Source organism: Polypterus senegalus, chromosome 15 (genome assembly GCF_016835505.1).
Source record: "Polypterus senegalus isolate Bchr_013 chromosome 15, ASM1683550v1, whole genome shotgun sequence".
Classification (NCBI taxonomy): domain Eukaryota; kingdom Metazoa; phylum Chordata; class Cladistia; order Polypteriformes; family Polypteridae; genus Polypterus; species Polypterus senegalus.
The window spans coordinates 51,179,260-51,204,782 of NC_053168.1; the positions used below are offsets into that span (position 1 = coordinate 51,179,260).

At 36.6% G+C, this 25,523-nt stretch overlaps 1 protein-coding gene across 3 annotated transcripts in view; it reads left to right on the plus strand.

Moving 5' to 3' along the window:
- LOC120515422 (oxysterol-binding protein-related protein 3-like) overlaps positions 1-25,523 on the plus strand; it is a 183,533-nt gene that overhangs the window by 50,536 nt on the left and 107,474 nt on the right. For all 3 annotated transcript variants that reach the window (XM_039736396.1, XM_039736395.1, XM_039736397.1), the window contains one exon: positions 22,477-22,716. In XM_039736396.1, the coding sequence (XP_039592330.1) occupies positions 22,621-22,716 (96 nt within the window). In that variant the 5' untranslated portion in view covers positions 22,477-22,620. The remainder of the gene's footprint in view (positions 1-22,476; positions 22,717-25,523) is intronic.

A 25,523-nucleotide genomic window follows, 5' to 3' on the forward strand; every position in this document is an offset into this window, starting at 1 on the left:
TAAACATTGCTTTTGTTATTATTAATTATGCATAACTCTAAAAAGCTCAGTTTCCAGAGAATATTCATTGAGCATTTAAAAAGAGCAATTGAAAAGAGTTAAGGCAGGTATGTAGACTAGGGTTGATAGTCTGCTTGCCCATTGGGCTCCCACTCTTGTTGCCTCCTAGGGTTTTTTCTTACACTCTTTTCTTTCCTTCTCTTTTTCTTGTTGTCTTCAATACCCAACCACCCTGTTTCTCTCTTTCATCATCTTCCTTCTAACTCTTAAGTTCTGTTAGTGCATATAGAAAATGGCACCTTTAAATCCGATTTGGGAACTTCTGTGGTGTTTTTTTTCCTAGAATCAAATGTAAGATTAAGGCAACTCATTAACGTTGTAGGGTTATCACCAGCGCACAGCATTTCTTGTACTTCTTGGTTACCTGCAAATTTGAGCCTAGATATTCGTTTAAATAGCCAATCACCCACACATATAGCCTTGTTCCAGCCATCTTTGCTAGTTAGGCAGCTTGGCTTTGGTAATTTTCTCCTTCATCATTCTGTTGTTTACTATCAGTTTGGTTGACAAATGTGGGCACCCCTGAGATACACCCCACTGGAGTCAATAACCTATCCCTAAATTGTGTGGATAGATTTAAATGGTGTCAACCTAGGTATCAGTTTTCACTGTCTTGAGGGCCAGCAACTTGGTGTGGTATACTGTAGTACTTAGCTGTTCAGGCCAGCTAGGGAACTTCTCTCTATTTCTCTGGAAGTGTAGTTCTTGATTCCAACAAATATCTCTTGGGTGGGAGAATTGATGCCATGATCTCATTTGAACTAAGTGTTATACTTCATGGACTTCAAAGAGCATAATGGTTTTGGTTAGTATTTTGCTGTTTTTAGGCATATTTTGTAGTTTACTATTGTGATTTCTTTTCTGTGTTAGCTACTACAGCATAATGCTTGCATTATACCTCTGTTTCAAGCAGACATACATTTCACCACCACCACAGCTTATAAACATAATTAATGATAGCTACAGTAAGTGTTTAACTGAGACCAGTTTTAAGTGAATTTCCCACTGGAATTCTTGGGGTCAGAACTTGAAAGTGCGAGCTTTATTTGTGAGCATTCTGTGTGTTATGAAAATAATAATAAATTGTGGACCAAAATGTCTCAACACATCAGTTGTACAGGTCTAATAGTGTTTGGCTTGTTAATGTCCAAAAATCCTTGTATACTTTATTGCATTTAACAAAGCAAACATAGCTTAGGGGTAGTGAAATAAATGGCAAATTCCAGTGGATCATAATTTTTTTGTCACATTAATCTTTTCCTTTTTTAAAAGAGCAAAAGTAATGTCATTCTAAAGCCTCAAATATATATGTTTGTAAAAATAACCATAATAATGTGTCAGTTTGATTTATTTTTCCTAAATTGTTGTCACATGCATAAAAGCAGAAAACATGTACAACACATTCTGTTCACCTCAGATCACGTTTAGCAAATAAAAAAAAGGAGAATGAAGAAAACAAAATATTTAGGAAGCTTTTGGAAACTATTTAAATTTCCTAATTGCTGTTAAGCAATCCAAGGCTCATTTACTGGAAGGTATGTGGGGAAAGAACCAGTTTTTAAATAGATTTTCCTTCCCACCATCAACTCACATCTTCTGCCAATAAACTTTCATCTCATAACATCCCTACTACATTAATAACTCCTACTGCTTCAGTTGTCCAGTGATGAGTCCACCTCTCATGATCAGTATAGTGTCCATAGCTGATGACAAAGTTAGGAGACAACTGAGGTGACTACACACAGAAAAAGCTGTGGAGCCAGTTCAAGTCAGTCCTTGAGTTCTTAAGACCTGTCATGAACAACTTTGTATTGTCCTCTGCTACAGTAGTTTGTCCCTGAGGCTCTGCAGAGTGCTGTTGTGGAAAACATTCTGTGTTGTTCCACTTCCAAAGAAGGCAGGTGTCTCTTCACTCAATGACTACAGACCAGTGCCCTTATGTCCTACATCATGATTACCTTCAAGTGGAATATAGGAATGGACGATACAATTTATCTGCTGTCCAGGGCTTATTCCCATCTGGACAAATCTGGTTGAACTTTTAAAAGTATGATTTTTTAAAATTATGCTGATTACATTAGGAAAATCAGCAGTTGCTCCTAAATGTCTTTTGATCTCAGCTTGCTCACCCTGACCATAAGGACATTGGATAAATCTGGGTAGAACATCAGTAACTTCATCCTATATAGATGGCATGACATAGCTCAGGGATGAATGCTGCTTTCCTGACTGGTCATCCATTTCACGATGAAAGACACCCATTGCCAAATGTCCTCCATTTTCTGTTTGATGGCCCCGATTGCCAGGTTGTTGGCTCTAAAAAGTCTAAATTGGCTTACAGTATAAGTCAGTCGTCACCATGAGCTAGAAAGCTGCTGTTATCCCTTATAGCCTGATGTTGGTGATATCCTCCAAAAGAGCTAACATTGCCATTGCTAGTTAGGTCCCGCAACACACAGACCACTATTTTTATAGATCAAATGAAGAGGCTACACACTAGTGTATGAGATAGGCATTAATTCCAACACTGAAGACAGCTGTATTGAGAAAATTTATTAGTTAACTGTGATAAAATTAGTTCATGAACATCAGAATGTGACTGATGTTTCATTGAAATTTGCGATGAAACAAGATTTTCTGTTCAAATCATTGTCATGCTGCCGTGAATCGCTAGAATGCCAACACCAAAGTGTCTGCATAGAACTTAAGGATATATAATGTTAAGCCAATTTTCACTCCAAGTTTGTGTTTATTAAATACTAACTTTGGCATCAGCAATGGTGTATGTGTGTATCCAAGCTCTCTGAAATCACATCATTAGTCATGTATTGTGGTCTCAATTGTCTTCTTTATTACTCCACTTCAAACAAACCAGTTGTTCGTTGTAAAGGACAGGTGCTAAATACATCTCTTCCATTGCCTTCCATTATGCGTGGCATTTACCCAGTTGCATATCTCATTCTCTAACCTAGAGACCAACACAAGTCCATTGCTTTGTTTTGGTTTAATTGTTAGGAATGGAGCAATTCTTTTCCCAGGCTATTTTTCTGACCTCAATCTCCATCTAGCAGCTGATGTAAGTCCATATGCATGTGCTATATCCATATACAGTATAAGTATCTTTCTATTATTGTAAAATGTGAATCACATTCATAGGTACCTTTTTATTTCATTTGTTTTTAGTATTGTGGGAACTCCCCCATCTGTGAATGAGTCATCCTGATATAAAATGTTCAGGAATAAACCAAACATACAATTTTTAGTTGCTGTGACCTTTCTAAAAACAAACAAAGCACTCACTGATGTTTTCATTTAGTGCTTCTTTCTACAGTTTTCATCACTATTCAGTCAAGAAGATTCAAAGTTTAATTTTCATTTTTTTTTATTAATGGCTTGTTGAAAGTAATCTTATAAAGCTAAGCCTTTAGATTTAGTGTTATATATTAATGTAATTGTAGAATATTGAATATGTGTTTACATGCATTTTATGTTCACTTGTACTGTTACTCTTCATCTGTTTTTGTACTTGGGTCTCTTGATTAGAGTTTCTATTATTAGCTCTCTTAGAAAATGCATGATGGTCAGGTTTAAAAGATCTTCTGAGTCTTTTGGCTCATTAACTATTGTAAATCTAATCTTACTGGAAGAAAGACATTTATTTCTTCACTAGACATTAAGCCCGTTACAATAACGGGTGCTAGAACAGTAGTGCATAAACATTAGTAGGAACAGTCTATATTAAATGTCAAGGGACCTTGTATGTGGCTGTAATATGCGTCACTGTATTGTGTGCCTTTAATTTTCTCTCTCAGTAATACTGGTTTGTATTTTCGTAAAATGCCTGTAATTTTGTCAGACAGTAATACAGTGGAACCGAAGTAATTTCCCCCATAGGATTGTATGTAAATACAATTAATCTGTTCCAGATCATATGAACTGTATGTAAATATACATTATATATTTTTTAAGATTTTAAGCACAAATATAGTTAATTATACCATTGAATGCACATAGTAATAGTAAACTAAATGTAAAAACATTGAATAACACTAAGAAAACCTTGAACAACAGAGAAAACTAACACTGCAAGAGTTCGGGCTATAGCCTTACGACTCGCTCGCTAAAAACACCTTTTTTAATGAGTTTTAAGCACAGGGAAAAAAATCCATAATCTAATAAACAACCAAGAAAAGTAACATTGCAACAATGCACGCGTGCGCACTTCACCAGAAGACACACACACGGACACCTGGACGCACACAGGGGTTTTATTAAAGAGGATTGTCCTCCTGGTTGATGCCTGAACTTGGCTGGGGCTATGCCTTTAGCAATCACATTTCCTTGCAGTTTGCACTTGACCACTCCTATCAGTATCAGCTCCCATGCAGTATTAATCAGATTCCAGTCATATGATGGTAGGGGCAAAAAAAATAAGAGATTAAGCTGGCCCTGAGGCTCTTCGCTCTAGCATTGTGCATCCTGCCTTTTTGAAAGTTTCACATCTGGCTTTTTGTGTGCTTTCTGTTGTCTTTGAACTGTATATCCAACTCATTCCAGATTAGCCTACATGCTTTTAACAATCATCTTGGTTTCATGACTGTTCTCAGATTTATGTACTTGAATAAACAATAATAGTATTATACCTTTTCATACGTCTGTTTTGGCTTTGGCTTGCCTTGATCTGCACAGCAAACTTGGTGTGTATGGGCACATTTTGCAGTTTGGCACAATGCTCTGCTTTTCTGTGGTTTAGCTTTTCCTGTGGAGAGGCTGGTGCCAAGGGGCTGTGCTACAGTCTCCGATTTTAATGGCTCTGACAATACAGACTGGTAGACTCTGTGCACATAGTCAGCAAATATAGTGGTCAAAAGGCTAGTTATTTTTCATTACTAGTCCACCAAATTGAAGGCATTGAATTCATCACAGATTCATTTGTTTTAAAAATTAAGTGTTTGCCATCTGGTTAATCATTTACTTAACAGTTTCATTTAAGGTCTTTCATAGTCTTTCTGCAGTTTTCTTCAAGTAAAATCTGATTACCTCTGGTGATTACTTTTGGTTTTTTTTTAAACAAATTTCTGAGCATTCAATATTCAAAACATAATGTTGTTACTCATAATATAGCACTCATAGGTTACTTATTTTATAATAAATCCTTATACCTTTGTAAGTTGAAAGCAGGGAACTAGTGTCTGTCAGCAGTTATTGTTATAGGTAGGCTTATTGTTTGTAGAGATATACTGTAAACCATAACTGCTGGGCCACAATCATGTTATTGAAACAATATTAATGACATTCCCAAAGATGTATCTGCATTTTAAGCTTGTGAGACAGGATCAATATTAATATCCTTTTAATGCTAAAGTGATAAGAGCTCAGTTTTGGTGAGATAGCAACTTAATACAAAAAGAGAACACTTGAATTGCATTAATTACATTGTGTGGAACTAGATTAAGAGTGATTGAAAATGAGAGGACCATGTCTTGAAAGCTCACAAGATTTATGTAGGTTAATGACTATATTGTCATACAAAGTGGCTTTGCCCAAGTTTTCTTTAACATGACAAGTCACATTTTTATTTTCTTTTTGATTAAAACCACTTTCTAGAGATCTACTTTCACTTTGATATCAAAGAGTTTTTCTGTTGATCAGTGTCAAAAAAGCCAAATTAGGACCACTGCAATTCAATGTTCTATAACAATAAATTGTGAAGACACTGGGGTTGGGTGGCTTAGGGGGTGTTAATGCTTTTTATAGGCAAAATAAAAACAAAGTGACAAGATCAACAGTAAAAAACAGATGTTGAGAATCAAAACTAACTGGAAGCAGTCCCTAGCCAAAAACAAGGTTTAAAGTATGTCTAGAAACTTCATTACATTTCTCCAGAAGCTTGGATGTCCAAAGACATGCACATTAATTTTAAATAGCTGGTCTGTGTCAGATGGCTGGCAATTATTATACTGTAGAACTCACAAACAAGATGGCTGCCACCAGGAATTTAACACAGAAAGTCAAGAGTCTAAACCAGAAAATACTAACACAATGGCAGAATGCTGATATCACATTAATAATGATGTAAGTGAAAAAAGAAATAAATTAAATATTAGTACGCAAAAGTATTTAAAATGATACATATCAGAGAAATAGTAAGACTCATAACAGTAGTAGTAGCAGTAGTAGTCGTTTTAGTACCAGTAGCATTTATTGTAATATTAGTAATTTGATACTATATCTCTCAGACTGCTAGGTGACCAATTCTGGCCCATTTACCATATAGTGACAATAACAGATCTTTGCCATCTTTAAAGGACAAATCCAAAATGATGGAATTATGCAACCTGAAAAAGCAATTGGAGTGTCATCTCCTACTTAAAATGAACTGCATGCACTAAATCCCTTGCTTCCTGCACTCTCAGCCTGGGCTAAATCTTTCATGTAGCTAATTCCCAGTTGCATAGGGGTAACCTTCCATAAAGGCTTTAGCACCTGTCTGCTTTAATTTGGTTCTAGTGCTGCAACGTCTAAAGTGGGAAATAGACCATGAAAGAGTTTGGGGCTGCATTAAGCTCTAGCTCATGAGAAGAAAGAAGAAGTACACAATTCATTAGAGACTGTACGTAAAAGCAATGAGTTGTTTTACTGAAGTAAATTGGGCCACTGATCAATATCCTTTCAGAAGCCAATTTTTATTCTAGCAAGAGAGAATAACCATGAGAGATATTTGACCATGATTTCAATGCTGAAACAGATGAAGCTTTTTTAATACTGGTCATTCCAAATACAAAATGCCGTCACTCTAGATTTGCTAGTACAATTTGTGGTCTCATATTCATAGAATGCTACCCCTGCTGGCCTGATTTTGACTTCACATAACTCACATAATCCTTAAACTGACTAGACAACATTGGATTATTGTCCACTAAAAACAACATTCCATTTGTACATTTGACCATTAGAACAATCTGGACGAGAACAGGCCATTCAGCCCAACAAAGCTTGCCAGTCCTGTCCACTTATTTCTTTCAAAAAAACATCAAGTCGAGCTCTGAAAGTCCCTAAAGTCCTCTTGTCCAGCACACTACCTGGTCACTTACTCCACGTGTCTGTGGTTCTTTGTGTAAAGAAAAACTGTGAAATTTCCCCTTCACAAGTTTCTAACTGTGTCCCTGTGTTCTTGATGAACTCATTTTAAAGTCGCCGTCTCTATCTACTGCACTAATTCCCTTCATCATTTTAAACACTTCAGTCAGGTCTCCTCTCCTCTCCTTAAGGCTCAGCTCTTTTAATCTTCCCTCATAACTCATCCCCTATAGCCCTGAATCAGCCTAGTCGCTCTTCTCTGGACCTTCTCTAGTGCTGCTGTGTCCTTTTTGTAGGCCATAAACATGTCTGAATATTAATTCACAAAAACATGATAACCAGCTGAAATGACATCAACATGAGTTATGACTGTGACATTCTGCATATTGAGACTCAGAGTACACTTACAATTTTGGGGTACTTTTTCTAGAAGAGGCCCTGCTATTTTCCGCATGACACAGCATCGCATTTCGCACTATCGTGGTATTGTCATGAATTATGAATTGCACTTTTGTAATCTACTCTCTATATATACTGTGATCCCTTCTTTATCGCGGGGGTTGCGTTCCAGAACCCCCGTGAAAGGTGAAAATCCGCGAAGTAAAACCATATGTTCATATGGTTATTTTTTTATATTTTAAGCCCTTATAAACTCTCCCACACTCTTATAAACATTTCCCGCAAAGTTATACAGCATAAACCCTTTGTATTCAGGGCTGTCCTACTCAACTATAGATCTTGAAACCTAACAAAATCCTCAATAGCTATCTATACCTATTTTGTATACAGCTATAACTCAACACAATCTTTAATAATGTTTTTTATTTTTACTTTGCCAAAGACGATCTACTAAAACTTACATAGTTTAGTGTTAGACATTCAATCCATGGCCATTTGGCACAATTCTTGGTTAGTTATTCGGCACAATTGGTCAAAGCTTTTTTTGTAGCAAATATACTATATTGTTTGCTGAATATTTTCCTTAAAATGAGCTATGCAGCTGGTTTAGACAAACATTTTGCCAGTGCCCTATAATGGTTTGTGAGGCCAGCATGACATTACAGAGCTGTAGCAGCCATGAGCAGAACTTTTACGCCTATTAAAAGCCTATTTCACCATACATTGTATGTCACTGGCCGATGTGCTTCACGCATGCGTGATGTCACTACTAAAGCCTTTTTTGTACCCTCCATGGTTTAAAAAAGACTTTTTTTAAAAAATGCAGTACTTTAATATGAGGAGTACATTAGCTAACCATAATGAGAATATTATAAGTACTGCTGCCTAACACTGAACCCTGTGCACTCACTTATTCTCAGCCTCATTGTGTGGCTAATTTCATACATACATAATTAGCCACATGCAACAGCTATAAGTCAAAACAAGTCTTAAATCCACTGCTCAACCCAGGTCAGAAAACATGAGTCCCTGTGAAATAATAATATACCATTTTTTACTATTTACAAGTCACTTCTCTCGGCTTGATGGAAGAAAAGAGTTTGCAGCATCTGTACAAAAATTGGGGAAAAAAAGCTGGAGCTGCAACTTAAAACAATTGAATAAGCCAGTCCCATGCTGCTTTTGTGAAATGTGTGCCCTAAAGATTGGAACTTTGTGAGAGCAATAATATGTGTGTATTAGTTTTTACTTATGGCTAGTTGGTGTACTTTTGATGTGTTATGGTTGTGGTTATTGTTCTGCTTGTGTCTTTTGTTGTTTGAGGCATGGTGGTACAGTAGTAAGTGCTGCTGCTTCACAGCTCAGATGACATTTTTGCCCACATTAATTTGTCCAGCACAGCTAGCAGATTCTTCACTCAAAACAAAGTCCAGTTCCTCCTTCCCCATTGACTTCAATGTATTTCACAGACTTTAACGAAGTTGCCAGACATTTCCACGATTTATCTGAACTCACAGTGAAAAAACTCTGTGGGTTTTGCTCAGCATTATTTGTAATGAATCTGGAGCTAAGATAAATGCCTTAAGTGTGTTGTGAGATCTTCAGTACTAATACACTTTTTTCTGTAAATATTTTGCTTTGCTTTTATTGTTGAGACTTAATGCTACTCAGTATGTGCTTTGTCTGATTCATCTAACAAAACAAGTAAATGTAAACTGAAGCCCAATTATTTGTTGAGGGTAAAATGAAATATTCATTGTTCAGGTGATATTTAATTTTCTATTATTTTTAACATATGCAAATGTTGTCTGAAACCTTGTTAGGGTGTTAAGCACACTTCTTCAAGTGCAAGGACACCTCATTAAAAATAAACAAGTGTACACTTTTTAAAGGAAGTCTTGTACTCCTCCGAGTGTAAACTTAGGACTGTAACTAGAAGGTCATACAATAGTAAAAACTGTTAAAGGAAATCATTTCTGTATACTTCAATATACAGTTCTGTATTAATAACCTCGATAACCCACTGAAATAAAATAAGTTGCCTAATTATTGTTTTTTTTATTATTGTTTTATTACTATTGAAATTACTAGCAGCTGAGCAAGAGTTCATATGTGTATCCCTACAGAAAAATTATGACATATTTAAAATACCACAGTAGCTCTAAACAGGACAGAAGTTCTTTTCCAGACAATGCTCTTTTTAGATTTTCTTGTATGGATCAAGATCACTTCAGTTGCATTTCACTTGTTTCTATAAGTCACACTAATTTTAGAAAATAACCAAAGCTGTTCTGTATGAAGGTGTTAAACCAATTGGTTTTTCGATTTAATAAACTAAAAGGAATAGTGAAATGAGTAAAGTGGATAAAACTGGACTGTATTTTTATTATTATTGATGCATTTAAGAACATACACAGTTAGTTGGTAATTCATTCGTCTATCCTTCCATCATTCAGAGAGCATACAAAATCAATCTTTCAGACAAAGGCATTGTAAGTATCTATCTATCTATCTATCTATCTATCTATCTATCTATCTATCTATCTATCTATCTATCTATCTATCTAAACAATTGATACTGTAGCTTTACCACCTGATTGAAAAGTAAATCCTTTGCATTTGTGTTATGATTGATTTAGTTCTCACACTTTTTCCAAGCATTTTTATTGGCTAGGGTGGTAGAGTTTTGCCAGTCTAGTCCCAGCCACTAACATACTGTGTGATCCTGAACACATTAGGAATCCTACTGGTGCTCCAGTTATAAAAACAAAATGTAACCAACTGCAAAGTATCAGTAAAGGAGTTTGAAAAATAAATAACCTATTCAGTTTTAAAATATCTTAATCATTTAAGGTTTGCAGGATTCATAGTAAATTGTATAACTAAGGGATTTGGGAAGAATCTGAACCCAACATGATGCAAGCCACTTTAAGGGCATTTTCATGATTATGCCATCCATCCATCCATCCATCTTCTAACCCGCTGAATCCGAATACAGGGTCACGGGGGTCTGCTGGAGCCAATCCCAGCCAACACAGGGCAGGAACCAATCCTGGGCAGGGTGCCAACCTACCGCAGGACACACACAAACACACACCAAGGCCACTGCGCCACAGCGTGCACCACGTGCGCCTCATGATTATGCCAATACATATTAATATGGCACCAATTTAGAGTCGCCAGTAAACCGAATCTGTATATCTTCGGGATGTAGGAGGAAAACTGGCGTACTCATAGAAAACCTCACAAAGACACTGTCAAAAAGGCAAACTCTACAAGCAACCCAGGATACAAGATCTGCGGAAACTGTGTTACCAAGCAAATAAATAGTTATAGTAATAAAATCAGTATTTTCTTATTTTATGCTGCAGCCAAAGAGTTAAGTACTTTAAAGAATGGAGTAACATATATTTATTGGGCATATTACATCTTGCTCATTAGGGAGATAGCTTTTAAAGAGTATTTATCTCATTTTAGCAGTCTTAGAAAAGATTTATTGTGCATATTATCGGGGCGTTTTTCAAATTTATGTCGAAGCATAAAACGCAGGTGGTGTCTACCCATCCATTTATCACTCTTTTACTTTTTGTATTGGTTTGTAAAGCTTCAAAGAAGGGAACTTGACAGAAGTTGGCAAAATATAAAATTTAATTTCATTCAAAATGCATTTTTCTTACTTTTGCCAGTGTCAGTTGCTATATTTGTGAGATACATATTTTTCCCTTGTCAATTTAATGCATGGGATTGAAGGCTTATGTCTCATACCTGCTCGAGTCTCAATAATTTTTATTTCTTCCAGCATTTAATTTTCCATAAAATTTATTTATTTCACTTTTTTCTCAACATATCATTGCATTGCAAAAATCACATCAAGTGTTTGTGGGTGGGTGGTACATTTGCACATTTGGGTGATACATTTCGCAATAAGGAAACCAATGTTCACTCCCTGGATGCTCCCTACATGGAGTTTACATGTTCTCTCCATGTTAATATGGATATCATCCAAGTGCTCCAGTTTCCTCCCACCGTAGAAAAAGACATGCAGGTTAGGTGGATTGTCAATGTTAAATTGGCCTTAGCGTGTGTTTGTGTGTGAGTGTGTATACTCTGTGATGGACTGGTATCCTGTCCAGGGATGATTCATACCATATGCCAAATGCTTGCTGGGGTAGGCTCCAGCTGCCCCACAACCCAACCCAGGCTAAGTGAGTTAGGAAAATAGATGGAATGGATGGATGTTAGTAAGAAACAATTTCCAAAGGGACCCACTTCACAAAAGAAACTACTCATTGCATATCATAACATTACCTTCCAGTCTGCATAATGTCATGCCTAGTCTGTTCTCAAAATCACCTTGGAAATGATAGATATGCAAGTACACAGCTTCTTTTCACTCTGTGTGACAATTGCTATAATCATAAGGTTCAGCATGTCTCTTCTGGGGAAGATATGACAGGACTATGTACTAAAAAACTGACATATGCATTCTTGACACCTTACTCATACATTCCATACATGGGAGTTTCTTCACAGTGATATTTGAAAGTAAGTACATCCATCACTGAAGGGTGTTTAACATAACATTCTCAAACCTGTTTTGAGACAGTTCAGGGTTAGCAAGGGCCTAAGCCAATCCTAGTAGCCTTGAGATCAAGGCAGGAAGCAGCTCTGACCAGGAGCCAGTCCATCACAGGGCCTATTTATATACATACCAACACTGGCCATCATACAGCACCAAATTTACCAGCATGCCTTTAGAAGGAAAAACCATGCAAAAACAGGATAAATATGCAAATTCCACAAGAACAGCAAACAGTCATGTGATTCAGATACATTATACTGAATCTGAGAAATAGCAGGCCACTAGCTATTTTACCAATCCTGTTATACCTAATCAATTAATAATGTAGTATTGAGAAAATTAAGAAATTGTGTATCACATATTCTTATGTCAAATAAATTAGAATATGCAATGTCTTCAAGTTGACATCTATATTACACCACATTATACTATTGTTTCAGATTTCAAGTTTCAGTTGAAAGTAGAGCTGCCTCTTTTTCTCTCCTCATATATTCCAGAATTATATGTTAAGTTACCTGGTGGTTCAGAATGAACAAGTATGGGTGTGCCATTGACTGGTATCCTCAAAATAGCCGGTCCCTAATTTTTTCCACTATGAGCCATGACCATGCTCTGGTTCACTAAGGCCCTGAATTGAATAAACAGGTTCAGAAAGTGAACATGATTTGTTTAGGCCTTGCTTAAGTACAGGTTATCAGTGATTCATTACTTCAATAAAACAAATCTCAACAAATGAGAAATGATTTTGTAAATTGTGTAGACTAAGCAGACTAAAAGTAGATGGTTGGGTTTGTTTTAGTGTTTTAGATTGAAGCAGACATAAATTGAAGTAATTAACCTTGCATTTAAAAAACATAAAAGTAACGTTTTATGGAATTGTTTCCTTGAAAGGGTCAGAAACAAACAGGAATATTTGCTTTGTGAGTTTTTGATAATTTAATAATGCAAGTTTTCTTCAGTTCAGTGACTCATCTTTAGGCCCATTTATTATTTCTTTACTTCTACCTATGCATGCATCCATTATTAAATTCAGTAAATAATAATTCCTTGCATAAGACAGTGGTTGATTAGGTGTTTGTGCCCATAATCTAGAAGACCAAAAATAAATACCCATACTTGCCTAAACGACTCAAATTGAATCGCAGAGTAAGGCAATATTACAACTAGCCACGGATTACCCTATAGCTGATCTTTTCGGTGGATGAAAAGAATGTTAGATCTTTAAAAAAGCATGGAACATTAGACTTTTTAAGGCAGCACAAAATATTTATATTTGGGTTTAGATTAACCTAGTAGTATTTGTTTTTATGAATGCATCACTGGAAACATTGGCTACTTTAAAGCTAACAAAGTAAAGTGCAGTGACTGTTGTGTGATGTCCTGTGCTTTTCTAAAAAGATTTAAGAAATTGACAAATAACATATTTAAGACATGTTGTCATAAACATTGGGGTGGCAATAAATGTTTGACCCTGACAAAAATAATAACAATAGCAATAATAATTATAATAACAATAATAATAGTGATAATAATCTTAACACTGGTGTAATAGTCACAAAATATAACTAAGATTTCAACACAGTAACAGGACTACAACTCTAGTCTTTAAGTGCATTTTTAAAGGCCGATTAAATTCAAAGTATAAGCATCAACCAAATGGACCTACATTAAAACCTGTGGTACACTTTTGCAAATTATATCCTCTGTTGTTCATTACCATCTGTGACTTGACTGATTTTAGTCTTCACGTTCACTCCTTGCTAAAAAAATGTTCTCCATAGTCAGATTCTGGCTGCATTAATTTGATGGTGGGGGCTAATGGGAATTATGGGTAAATGTTTAAAGATAATCATTATACTTTGATTTCACTGAACTCTGTGCTTGTATTAGACATCAGTTTATTTCAGGGGCCTAAACTTAATTTATATGTTTATGGGGCTGCATGGTAAGATTATGATTATGTTTTTTCTGAGACAATCTTGCTGAAAGGCTCATTACTAGTATCTAAAGGTTTCTAAATGCAGATCAGAGGGTGATGTTTCCACTTAAAGTACCTTTGAACAATTGCCTTCATGTGCTCACAAATTCTGAAATATTATGCACTTTCAATAATGTGCAGTCTGATTTTAACTGGTAATAATGGTTGTCTATTAGGTTTTAAGTATCTGATAAATTAATTTTTATTTATTTTTCCAATTCAGGATAGATATTGGAACAGTGTCACATTGGATTTGAATTGTCTGTAAAATTAATTTATATATTACCCACATATTGACTCAAATGCAGCTTGTATGGACTTTTCAATTAATTGTTGCCATTGTGACTTTTCTCGACCATTGCTTCAGGATTTGGGGACAGTTTCCCCCATTTGGCTTATGGTCCTATGGTTCTAAAGTAGAACTGCAGATTGAAGTAAAATGTTCTCCATTAAAATACATGACAGGTAAAAAAAGTTCTTGCATTTAAATTCCCTATTGTGGACCCCTAGGGGATCCAAGGATGGGTTTCAGGGGTCCATAAGGGTCAGATAAAAATTAACGTTTATGTTCACTATACAGCCTGGTACTGTTGATTTAGAGTAAATATAGTAGTAATAGTAGTAATGGTAGTCAAAAACTTAGTAGTAGTAGATCTGTTTTAATTTGCACAAAAGGATTGTATTTCATAATTATAATGAGTGACCATTATTATTTGCATAAAAAAAGAGTGTTTTTGTTTTGATTGTTTACTTTAAAGTTTAATAATACTCTGTGCATGCCATATATGTATGAGACAATCAAATCTCGATAAATAAAGTACATTATATTCATCACATGCAAAGTTGTGTTTTTGTGAATATTTCTGGGGAAGGGGTCTATAACTTTCATCAGATTCTTAAAGAAGTCAGTTACTCAAAACAAGTTAAGAATCACTGCTCTATAGAGTGTTGTCATACACCACCAGAAAGCATCTTGTAAGAATATGTGAATGTTGCTTGAACTGTTCAGCCAAGTTCATAAATAATTGGTATGTTACTCATGAAGGAGTTTCCAGACTGTGTGGCTAAAAAATTGGCTTCAGCATTAGCAGATATTTGTTGTCAGCAAGTATTGTTTGTCCGGTTTTTGTAAAAAAAAACCTGTTGAAGTTGCAAAACTGGCAGTAATTAAATGTAAAATAAAGATGTGGAACAGATCCACCTTGTTTTATTACCTAAGTATTCCAGTACAATTCTTTGAAATTAACCATAGAGTCAGTTGCTCATTGTAATTCACATTCTGACTCATTAATCATGACAGTTGGCATCTTCACATGTGTAAATAGGCATGCAACAGTGTTTCAAAGTACTGACCTTTCCCAGCCCTCCGGCATCTTTCTGAAACAGCTTGTACCCCTTTGCAGGCTGTGCATCACCAGAGGAGTTCTTCCACCATCCCTGCTGTGACAATTTTGAGTCTTGAGCACAATAAACCTGAGCTTCTGATGTCTGTCTTTGTGAATATGTCACTGTTCACTTTCTTAGCTGTTCAGATATGTTTTTGTACATACTAGAATAAGTTTATTACAAAGTGATCAAGACCTGTTTTATACCCCTGTGTAACAAATCCCCAAAAATCAAATGGGTGAAGTGGCTGCAATAGATTTGTGTAACTATTTACTTAAAAAAGAGGGATGGAGTGCTAAGGCTAAGATTAATGCAATGCTGTAGTAAAATGCACCCAATAATCTGTTCAAATAAATTAATTATAACAGAAACATGCTTGAATCTGGATTATATTATCATAATTCTACCCCAAAACAAACACAGAAACAAACACATACAAATAGAAAAACTGTATTTACATGGTCTTAAATAAAAATCAATGCAGATGTGAAATAAAAATAACTACAAATGCTACTGGGGCTCCTTTATACCAACAACAATGCACCTGCATAATACCTCACTGTGACTGTGATTCTCAAGTCAGACGTTTTCATTCTTTTTAAATTTTCTTTAATTTTTACTCATTCTGGTGTCTGTTTAGACCATCCATCCATTCATCATCCAACCTGCTATATCCTAACTACAGGGTCACGGGGGTCTACTGGAGCCAATCCCAGCCAACACAGGGCGCAAGGCAGGAAACAAACCCTGGGCAGGGCTCCAGTCCACTGCAGGGCGCACACACACACACGCCCACCCACACACCAAGCACATCCTAGGGGCAATTTAGGGTTGCCAATACACCTAACCTGCATGTCTTTGGACTCTGGGAGGAAATCAGAGTCACGTAGGAAACCCACGCAGACACGGGGAGAACATACAAACTCCACACAGGGAGGACCCGGGAAGCAAACCCAGGTCTCCTTACTGCGAGGCAGCAACGCTACCCACTGTGCCACCCTGTTTAGGCCATAGTGAGTATATACAGTACAGGTAAAATCCGTTACAACAAACTCCCTGGGAACTAAAAAATATTTCTGTATTTCTGTATTTGTTACTATAGTGCTTTCTTTAACTTGTGTCTAGGCGTTTGCAATGATTTCAGTAGCTTCTTTCGTGTTAATTTTAATCTCCTCCTGCCTACAAGTTATGCTGGCGAGAATTTTTCACAGCATTTCCTTGTGATAATACACTTTCAGGGTGTGAATGATGCCCAAATGCAATGGCTGAAGCACTGCTGTGCAACTGGGTGGGTGGAATTCAAAGCGAATATTATCTAAATGTAGAAGCATGTTGTGGGCAGCATTGTTATCCATCAGGACCCCAATCATCCTTTTCTTCTGCATATTGTGAGGTTTCTGAACTCTTTTGAGACCCCCCTACTCCCCACCCAACGGGAGCGACACGCTGAAGTGCGTCCTGAAACACGATTGCAGCATCTGTGGAAGATTGTTCGTCTGTTGCCGGGGAAGGGCAAAAATAGGCTCACAGCGCTGCAGTGAAGCGACACAGAAGCAATCATGAAAGATTGGGGTCGTGCTATAACTCCCTATCTTACACCCCAAAACACGAGGCTCAGTCTCCGTACTTTAGCAAAACCAGATTTATTCAGCTTGAAACAGCAACACACTTATTTATTGTAGCATGATCTGCCACTCTGCTATACACAGACACAGCAGTCAGGCAGGGTCGTGGCCAGATCAGTGACGAAGTAAACCTGTTATCTGCATTTACAATGTACCTTTCATTACCTACCTATATATTTTCTGTTTGCTTTGGTGGAGAAACGCAGCATAGCTGAGAGACGCAGCATAGCTTTGAGCCTGCTGTTGCCCCATCAACAGATAAACAGTCTTCCATAGACACGGAGATCGGACTTTGGGATGCTCTTTGGTGTGCTGTCTAGTTAGGGGAAGTTCCAAGAGAATTTACAAACCTCACATTTACTTGAATGAGTGCCACATTAATAGGAATGTTTCTTGAATGAGCATCACTGAACCACATAAAAACTGCTTTTACGAAGTCTTCAAATGCAGCAGTTCACATACATTTGCAACCCGAGATTTTTCTTGTTTTTTTGCTCGGTCTTTCAAGAAAGTTAACAGTGTTGATGACAAAATTCCAAATTCACTGATGTCTTTTTTCTTTTTGCTGCAATTGAGAGTTTTTTTTTTCTAATATGAACTGTTATCGTTTTTCCTTGTCTGCCATTTCTATAGGAGGGTGACAATGAGATAAATTCCAGTGGATGTTTTTCAAATGTTGACGAGCAATAAGCAAAAGATATCACTGAAAACCACCAAAAACAAACAAGGCAAAATAAAAAAAAAAATGTACGACGAAAGTTCAAAGTTAGAAAAAAAAATTACAGTGTTTCTGTTTTGGGGATGGCCTGAACTAACTGCTCTGTGGATGATTCATTCAGGCATTTCAAGGTCTTTTGGGCACTTTGTTGTAATGAAAGTATCTGCTGAATATACTTTGTAGTAACAAGATTTTTATAGATTCGTGTCATATGGGGAAACTGTCGGGACCATAAAAATACTACGTTGTAATGAAAATTTCGTTGTAAAGATATTCTTTGTAACAAAATTTACCTGTACAGTGGAACCTCGGTTCACAAATGTCTCGGTTCCCATACAAATCGTTTTACGACCAAAACGTTTGCCAAACTTTTGCCTCTGTTCACGACCACACACTCGGTATACAAACAAGCCAGTTTGCCTTTCGGTTTGTACGTGTTCAGTCTCTCCCTGTGCATTTCCTGTGCAGCGAGCAAGCGAGAGAGAGCGCGACACACACACACACAGGCGCGAGAGAGAGACACACACACACACAGGCGTGTGAGAGAGACACATACAGGCGCGTGAGAGAGAGAAACACACACACACACAGGCATGCGCAAGAGAGACACACACACACAGGCGCGTGAGAGAGACACACACACACACACAGGCGTGCGAGAGAGACACACACACAGGCGCGCGAGAGAGACACACACACACGAGAGAGAGCTGGACGCATAAGGTAGAGAAGGCAGTTAAAGAATGCACTGGGCTTGTTTTTGTTTTCATTTCTGTTTACAGCGACCGGTTTGTAGCGTGCATTGTTGCAATGTTACTTTTCTTGGTGGTTTATTAAATTACGGATTTTTCAAATCTTCATTTTTTCCCTGTGCTTAAAACTCATTTAAAAAAAAGTGTTTTTAATGAGCGGTTCTTAGCGCTATAGCGCAAACTATTGCAGTGTTAGTTTTCTCTTTTGTTCAAGGTTTTCTCAGTGTTATTCAATGTTTTTACATTTAGTTTACTATTACCCTGTGCATTCTATGGTATAATTAACTATATTTGTGCTTAAAAACTAAAAAAAAATATATATTTACATACGGTTCGTACGGTCTGGAACGGATTAATTGTATTTACATACAATCCTATGGGGAAAATTGCTTCGGGTTGCAACCAAATCGGCTTACGACCAGAGTTTTGAAATGAATTATGGTCGTGAACTGAGGTTCCACTGTAGACATTAGATGGTGCTATACCAGCACTTAACCCAACACAGACAGACGCTTTTTTTTTTACAGTTCTTTCTTGCACGCAACACAGTTGCCATGAAACTCAAACCGATTATGACAGCAGCAATCCAAGCAGTGAGAAAACAGTAAAAAGAAGGCGTGTCAGACATCGTGGTACATTTTCTGATGCAGCTAGACGGAAACAACTTTATGACACTGCCGCCAAATACTCGCAGAAAAATCCACAAGTTAATAGACACGCTCTCGCTAAATACTTGCAGGCAAATCCACAAGTTCATAGAGATGATGTCGCTAAATACTTGCAGGCAAATCCACAAGTTCATAGACACGCTGCCGCTAAATATTCGCAGGCAACTCCACAAGTTAATACCGGGAATGCCTGTTAAACATCTTAGATTCACGAGTAGCGATTTGTGTAGTGAACACTGGATGAAACCGGTTATCTTTACAACGGTTGACAAACACGGAATGTACCTTGAACACAACACATCCTCCAAATACGAACCTAATTGAAAGAAATAATGATAATCAAATCATGATGACAGCAACACTCATAACAGTGACAAAACAATTACATTGACAATCATGTTACGTTATTTTTAAAATGTTTCCTTTTCTTTTTCATAACTTTTGTTAACACACTACTTCTCCGCTGCGAAGCGCGGGTATTTTGATAGTATATATATATATATAACCCCAGACACAGTGGCCAAGTCCAGCATACAACACACTATTATTCAGCTGTGGGAAATGTTTTTTCCCTTGTTTTCCGCCTTATACAGTACCATCCAGCAAGCTCAATAACCAAAAAGACTTTCTCTCTCTCTCTCTTTCTCTCTTTGTGCCTGTGTGCGGTTGTACTTCATTGCCTTTTTTTACGTGTGCTGCTGCGCTGTGTGTCCAGGTTGGCCACAAGAAATTTTTACAGCGGGTCTCCTGCCAACAGACGGCCAGGAGGTCCCATCTGGGATGCCACTTATTCGCCTCCACTTGTCCTTCCGTAAGCTTTGCCCTCCACTTCCCAAGTCAGGCTCTCTAGAGAAGTGTCGGCTGGCTCCTTTTATAGGGTACCCGGAACAGCTCCAGGTTTTCAGTAGTCTTCTTTCGGCAGCACTTCCGGGAGTGGCCCACTGTAGTAGGGCTGTGCAGGCGGCACCCACGTAACCCAACAGGGTTGTAGCAAACTCCAGCTCGCAGCACGCCCTGCAGGGATCCATGGTGCTGTAGCAACCTGGGGGGGTGCTGCCCTTCTTCCTCCTGTTGGTGATAACACCCTGAAGATGCTCTCTCCCCCAGCCCATCCACTATGCAGACGTCCCAGTGTGCTGTCTGCCACACTCTCTCGCTCTACATACACTATATATATATGTATTTATATATATATATAAATATATGTATATATGTGTATACTGTATGTGTGTGTGCGTGTGTTTATCTATTTATGTATTTATTTAAAGAGCTTTTGTAAAGCCATATTTTCCCCTCGGGACAAATAAAGGAATGCGTTTTCCAGAAGATCATTTCCCACATAGTCCTGAAGTAACTGATGTGTCTGATATGAAAATAGAATGGAATGGAATATTAGTTGTATCTCCATTTTAATACTGTGATAAACAAGAATCTAATGACATTCACAAATTTGTGCATCATTTTTCTTTTACTTTAGTTTGTTGAAGGACCTTCAAAAGATAATATTGATCAAAGAAGGAGTGACTTCTGGCACCAGCCTTGAGTTTAGTCTTTTGCTGAATATTTTTTTAAAGAAAACCCTGTGTCTCAAAGCTTACTTAGAATTCTATGATGTTTTGTGCCAGTTGATTGTCAGTTGGGGCAGCACAGTGGCACAGTGGTAGTGCTGCTGTCTTGCAGTAAGGAGAACTGGGTTCACTTCCCAGGTCCTCCCTGTGTGGAGTTTGCATGTTCTCTCCATGTCAGCGTGGGTTTCCTTCCACAGTCCAAAGACTTGCAGGTTAGGTGCATTGGTGATCCTAAATTGTCCCTAGTGTGGGCTTTATGTGTGGATGTGTGTGTCTTGCTGTGGGCTGGTGCCCTGCCCGGGATTTGTTTCTGCCTTGCGGCCTGTGCTGGCTGAGATTGGCTCCAGCAGACTCCCATCACCCTGTGTTAGGATATATTGGGTTGGACAATGACTGAGTGACTGATTGTCACTTTTAGCTTCTGCCAAATACAATTTTTTGTTACTTTTACTCTGAATGTCAGCCATCATTTTCATACATTACAAAACCCAGGCTGTTAGCCTGCAGTTTACTGTCAGTCTTGTATACTTCAGTTTTGCATGCATTTTAACAATGCTAACTCATTGATTCAATATTCCTGGATACATTGTAGACTGATTGATGATTCCAGATTGGTTCATTGCAGATCAGAATATATACAGTATGTGTGATGGACTGGTGCAGTGTTCAGGGTTGATTCCTTCCTTTCTGCCCATATGAGCTTATGCCCTCTTAGACTTTTAATTGGATTAAGCAGGTTTGAGAATGTTTTTAGTTTAACTATTTAAAAAAATAAGCATGAGAGGGAAACAGCCTGTTACTTTTGCTTTCATCAGACTGTTTTCACATAGTAAATAAATATGCGTACTTGACTTTGATCCCCTTTGTAAGCATTGCAAAATATAAATCAAAGCAAATATTTTTGTCATCTAGGAAAGTTACATTAATGCAGTGTCTGGGCTGCAACTGCTATCCAAGTAACAAACTTGCAAGCTGGAAGTAAGAAAATGTATGTCACTAAACAATAACATTAGAAAAAAGGATGTTTTCAAATTAATATTTGTAAACATCTAAACATAAACTGAAATAAACCATTATTATAGAATTTTGAACTATACATTGCATTCTCAAAAAGGAATGAAAGCTACTCCGATCATGAAAAAAATATTTAAAATGAATAAGGAAACTGAAAAGGAAAAAATTGTTAAAAAATAATGAAGTACTTAATTAAGCTGACTACTGTAATGTGAACTTTTCTGATATTATGTGGGCTTTGCAGTTTTTAAATATAAACTTTATGGTGCAAGTCATGTGTTTTGTGTTGTCCATGAACACAATATAGGTATGCCAGATTATGTTTCAGAATACTGTAATTAATAATCCTAAAAGCAGTATTTTACTTTATATTTAATTTTAACATTTAGATGTATTCTGTTTATAAACATATAATTTTCTGTGTCCATTATTTATACGTAAAAAATAATATATGAAGCACAGAAAAGCTTAAATTTCTTTGTTTAAGCTGAACACAAGGTGATTTAGGTATGCTTCTAATGTAAAATGTAACAGAACAACTGAGCTAAAAATAGCTGTCTTGAGCAATCCTTCCTGTGACATATTCTGAGCCATTCAACAACATATACCGTATGTTATCATTTTATTTTTTTCTTTATAATTCCAGGAGAGATGTTTGACTGGGAAAGGATGCATTCCATTCATGAAGTATAACCAAGGAACAGGGTTTGGGACCATTAAACAGGTGCTAAACAGATGATTTTTAGGTCAGTCCAGTGAACAAGACAGATTTTTTCAATCTCCACCAGCTATGAACAGTGATGACAAGAATGCCACAGTGTCCCCAAGTGTGCCATCTCCATCAAGGAGCATCAGTAGCAGCTCTTCGAAGCAAGGCAGTCGACAGGTATAATCTAAATTTGTTCTTGTGTTACATGTACCTGGCATGTGAAGCTATTTTTAGACATTCAGCATTCAATATGTAAAATACTATAATAAGATAAGGTACGATAATTTGTTTTTTGTAGTTTGGGGAAGGAGCATGGTGTTAACCATTATCTTAATGTGAGTCAATGCCTTGAAAAAAATGGGCTTATTAAAATTAATTTACATTGTCTCAGACAGTTCCCTCTGAAAATTGCTGCTCAGCATCCCTCATCATTTTTTTTACTACTGCCAAATTATATATTATGCATGAAATATGAATGAATATATTAAAACAAAAATAACAAGAGAGTGCTATATTTTATTTTTATGCAGTGCTTTAACTTTGGGAATATGGGTTTATATAATATGTAGCTTAAATGAATCCAGGATTTTATTCTGTGCTGCTTAGAGCCAGTTGTGACATCTTTGAAATTATTTGATGTGTGACTATGTAATGAAAAAATATAGTATGTATAGAGAAGATGCACCAGTATATCATATGCACTATAGAATTGTTTTTTTTTACCAAAATAGTATCAATGATATGTAATAGTATAGTTTACATTTCATTCTATATCTGAGACACAATGAAATGGAAATGGAACATTTCTTGATGCATATTCATACATTATGCAGATAAAACATTAGAATATAACTCTGTGATTGACTGGTGCCCCTTCCAAAGATGTTTCCTTTCTCTTGACCAGGGTTGCCAAGATAGGCTGTGATCACAAAGAACATGAATTGGATTAAGTGGCCTGGACAATGTTATGTTATGTTATGTTATGTTATGTTATGTTATGTTATGTTATGTTATGTTATGTTATGTGCAGTCACTGTCTACCTATAATGTAACTATTAGTAACAGATGTTATATACTGGTCTATCATTTTTGGCCTTTAAAACCAGATGTTATTGTCCATACAGTATATACTTATTTCCAAGCAGTTATAAGCCCCTTTCACAGCTGCTATTTGGCTGTGATCCTTGCATAGACAGTTGTGCCATACCTTGTCATAAATTAATAATTTTCTGTTTTTGTCTACATTGAATTTACTTTTTTAATGCCAATCATTAAGCTATGTGTTGCATGTACCTCAAGTTTATTGGTGCCCATGTTTGTAAGAATAGTATTAACCTTATTCTTCCCATTGCCAGAGTGACAAATGTTGTTCTGTTAGATTATTAAGTATTTTATTGAGGAAACAATTTGGGTGTGTGTTAAAAGAAAGCTCTGTGAAATTTATGAAATAATACTTTTTGCCACTAGTGTGAAACTCTTATGACTGTGTCTGCTGTAACAGAAAGGGACAATTGTGATTTGCTTGTTTAAAGTAAAGCAATTTTATGAGTAATACAGTCTATAATGTGTTGAATGTAGGAAATTGATTTATTATTACATTTTTTTGGTTTTAGTATGTCTTTGTTCTGTGAGTTTCAAATATTGAAGAACTGAGTAAAAAATAGATGCAGGTAAAGGACAAGGTCCACTGTCAAGTTTTATAAACACAGTATGTGGTAGACATCCAGATTTACAGATATACATTTTAGTAATGCAGTTTTTGATGAAGAGCTCAGCATTGTGCTTCCAGAGACTCTTTTTCAAAGCATAGACATTTATATAAAGTTTGTATGTGTTTTCTGTGTCTTCATTTTCAACTACTATGGTTTACTCCCATATCCCAAGGCTTGCATGGTAAAATGATTGATTATAGTAATTTTCTTTATTGATATACATGTCTGTGGGTAACTTGTTGAGATAATTGCTATGTACAGCAAAGTGGCGGAAAAGTCACAGACCGCAAAGACAAAAAAAAACAGGTCAGATGATGAAGCATAAGTCCAAGCCAATGAAGCTAGCCTGTCCATCTAGACAACCATAACATAAAAAAGAGTTGTAGTCAGAAACATAATCGCTAGTTCATTTGCCAGAAAACTCACACTACACTTTGTACAAGACCTCAAGAGAACTTGAGCAATGAGTCACTTATGGCACCGACTTATTCATGTTTATGCCAATAACATCATTTAAAGCAATTTCCTGGATATGCCTGGATATTAAAGTGTAATATTATTATTATTTTATTATAATTCAGAGCTTTGTATTTCCTGTATATATATTTAATTTTATGCTTAATGTAGACACTATTTTGCATTAAGTGTTTTAATGTTTTATTTTCCTGCACTTTTATTATTATAATAAATATTATTATTATTGTTTTTAAAAATTTCCTAGGCTGTCTCCCTACAGTTTCCTTTAAATTAGATTAATCCGTTTTGAAAAGAAATGCTGTTAATCTGGTAATGGAACCCTAGAATTACAGAATTGACTGTTTAATCTTTCAAGTTTAATAGATACTGTATAAAGAGTGGTTTTTATGAGCTCTTCTTGAGAATTATATACAGTACAGGCCAAAAGTTTGGACACACCTCCTCATTCAATGTGTTTTCTTTATTTTCATGACCATTTACATTGGTAGATTCTCACTGAAGGCATCAAAACTATGAATGAACACATGTGGAGTTATGTACTTAACAAAAAAGGTGAAATAACTGAAAACATGTTTTATATTCTAGTTTCTTCAAAATAGCCACCCTTTGCTCTGATTACTGCTTTGCACACTCTTGGCATTCTCTCGATGGGCTTCAACAGGTAGTCACCTGAAATGGTTTTCACTTTACAGGTGTGCCTTATCAGGGTTATTTAGTGGAATTTCTTGCTTTATCAATGGGGTTGGGACCAGCAGTTGTGTTGTGCAGAAGTCAGGTTAGTTGGACGATCATTTA